Source organism: Penaeus monodon, chromosome 27 (genome assembly GCF_015228065.2).
Source record: "Penaeus monodon isolate SGIC_2016 chromosome 27, NSTDA_Pmon_1, whole genome shotgun sequence".
Taxonomy (NCBI): domain Eukaryota; kingdom Metazoa; phylum Arthropoda; class Malacostraca; order Decapoda; family Penaeidae; genus Penaeus; species Penaeus monodon.
Genome location: NC_051412.1, coordinates 18,219,697 through 18,222,257, shown reverse-complemented (window position 1 = coordinate 18,222,257; position 2,561 = coordinate 18,219,697). Strand labels below are relative to the sequence as shown.

The following is a 2,561-nucleotide window of genomic DNA, read 5'->3' as shown; positions in this document are numbered from 1 at the left end:
TACACACACTACTGGGTGTATGAATATTTATATTTACTGAAATGTTTTCATTAATATATGTATGACATATAGTGCTAGTTCAGAGATCATTTTTGTTGTAATTTTCAGATGTCTTTTCTTTTTGTAAGACTTGAAAGTTATAGAGCATTGGAAAATAGTATTGTTTTTAAAAACTGTACTTTTTCTGAGCATTATTTTAATAGGCAACAAGTTGTGTAGTTTGGCTTTGTATTAAAATTTCATTGATTGATTAATTTCTGATAGATCTCATGTATAAGAGGAGTGATTATCAGCTAACAAGTGCACTTTTTACTTGGGGAGTGCATTTCAGTACTTTTGAAATGTCTGCTTATGTATTATTAGTTTGCATTGATTTTCTGTCTGTGACATGCAAATGTATATATACAAGTATCTGCAGATTTTGATGCAGATGAATTTGAAATGATATTTAATCAGAATCATCAGTGTGTAGTGCAAATAACCAGGCTAACAAATAGTGGGGAGGGGGGGGAAAGCAAACGCCAGACATAACTAACGAGTCTGATTTCCTGACAGGTACTCCGAGGAACGTGACAGCGATGAAGCTGCCTTGTACCGGCGCCCTCCAAAAGCTCCGCAAGAAACCCCATCTCAGTTCTTCGAGCCTTCTGTTCATGATGATTCTGTCAAGACCTACTGCACTGAGGGCACGCCCTACGAGACCCCCTACAACTTTTCCACTGCAACATCTATGACTGACCTCCGTGAGCCAGCCATCAAGGAAGAGATTGAGAGAGAGAAGTCTGTGTCTCCTGGTGAAGAGGTGAGCTTGAAGTTGTGACTGCGTGAGGATTTGGAAAACTTGTCAGAAGGGATGTTTGTTTCAGAGATAATAGTTAAACATTTTTGGTACTGTATATTGAAGATTGTCATAGCTTAAGTCTCAGTAATACTTGAAGAAGTCAAGGAAAGTGATCTTAGAGTAGCTGTAAAACAAAGTAAAATTATTTAATTATTTTGTGTAATTTTGATCAACAATTTGTCATAGGGGATTCTAAGGATGTAAGAATCATGATGAATAATGCATATATTTAAGTAATATTAGCGTATGTTATGTGAAATGGGCAGATATTTGTAAGAAACTCGCATCAAATAATCTAGTCTTTGTGATGATGAAATTGATTTATAGCTTAGACTTCTTTCTGGTTGAAGGTGCAAAGTCTTATGTATTTAGTGATATTTTAACACATAAAATATTTGCATATAAGATTCATTATAATATGGTGAATGATAATATTGATCTCAAAAGCCATATCTAGAAGATGCTTTTATGAGTCACAAGAACAATGTTTCTACAAAGCATCATTTTAAAAGCATTATTTCCACCACTCAGTTTTCCCAATGCTGTCTCCTTCCTTTCAGAAGAAGGAAAAGGATCTGAAGGTTGATGACCTCGAGAACATTGAGGACTCCGATGATGCACGGGACACACTGGAGCCCCTTCCCTCTCAGACTGGCCTGCCTGTCAAGAGTGGTCTCAGCTCAGGCATGATGACACCTGACAAGCCCATCACCTACTGTGTTGAAGGGACCCCAGTGTGCCTCTCAAGGTTCTCATCCGTTTCTTCCTTAACAAGTGGAGAGATCAATGCCAATAATGACAGGTAAGAAAGGGGAAAATTAGGGAGAAGTTTGACTTTCTTATGGAAAGGCATGAGCAGAAACATGCCCAACACCACCTCCATATATAGTGGATTGGATTCTCATCAATTATCATTCCTCAGGGATGGTCTGATGGGCGACCTATCTGAAGATGGAGAGCAGAAGCCTGAAGTTGTGAGTCAGGAGAAGAAGGGTAGACTGCAAGAGCCAAGGAGGGAAGCCGAACAAGCTGACACAACCAGGGATGGAAGTCACACTCCCTCCTCTCAGCAGCTGGATAGACCTGAAGGTAAAGTTGTATTCTCTAGTATTTTTTTTACTTTTCCTTTGTTACATATTATCAATTTGATATGCATAATTTTTGGTTATTTTCTTTTCTTTTCGTATTGGCAGTTGTAACCATTGTCTGAAAATCTATAAAAATCATGGTTCTGTGATATATGGTAATGGTTGTAACTCTCAGTCTTGTCTTTCCCACAAGCTTCAAATTGACTCTATAACTGAGAGCTTCTTACTGTCTCCTTCAGGCAAGAGTGTGCACTATGAGGAAACGCCACTTATGTTCTCGCGAGCCACTTCAGTCTCCTCACTGAGCAGCTTTGAGGTTCAATCCATCCATGATGATCGCAGCTCTGTGGTCTCAGACTTCAGGTATTGTCTAGTTTTTGTGTTGAGTCTTAGGTAATGTCTTTGAGTTTGATTAACACTTGTGATGAGCACACAAATCGGTATGAGAATGTATTTTGTCATTTCTGGTTTAGTTTTTGTTATATGTGATGGACTAAGGATGAGTGAAATAAAAGGTTTACTTGAAAATACCCAAGATATTATTTATATTTTTGTTGTAGTTTGCCTAATCAGATAATAATGATACCAATCCTTTTGCTTATGTAGTTCTACTAATAAAAGTGATTTTGTGT

At 37.8% G+C, this 2,561-nt stretch overlaps 1 protein-coding gene across 1 annotated transcript in view; it reads left to right on the top strand.

The window, feature by feature from the left end:
• The window catches only part of LOC119590638 (adenomatous polyposis coli protein-like), a gene marked incomplete in the record, with an annotated part of 64,935 nt that overhangs the window by 35,211 nt on the left and 27,163 nt on the right, over positions 1 to 2,561 (top strand). Inside the window, 4 exon segments of the mRNA XM_037939317.1 lie at positions 556 to 802; positions 1,402 to 1,643; positions 1,764 to 1,930; positions 2,169 to 2,292. Coding sequence (XP_037795245.1) covers positions 556 to 802; positions 1,402 to 1,643; positions 1,764 to 1,930; positions 2,169 to 2,292 — 780 coding nt within the window.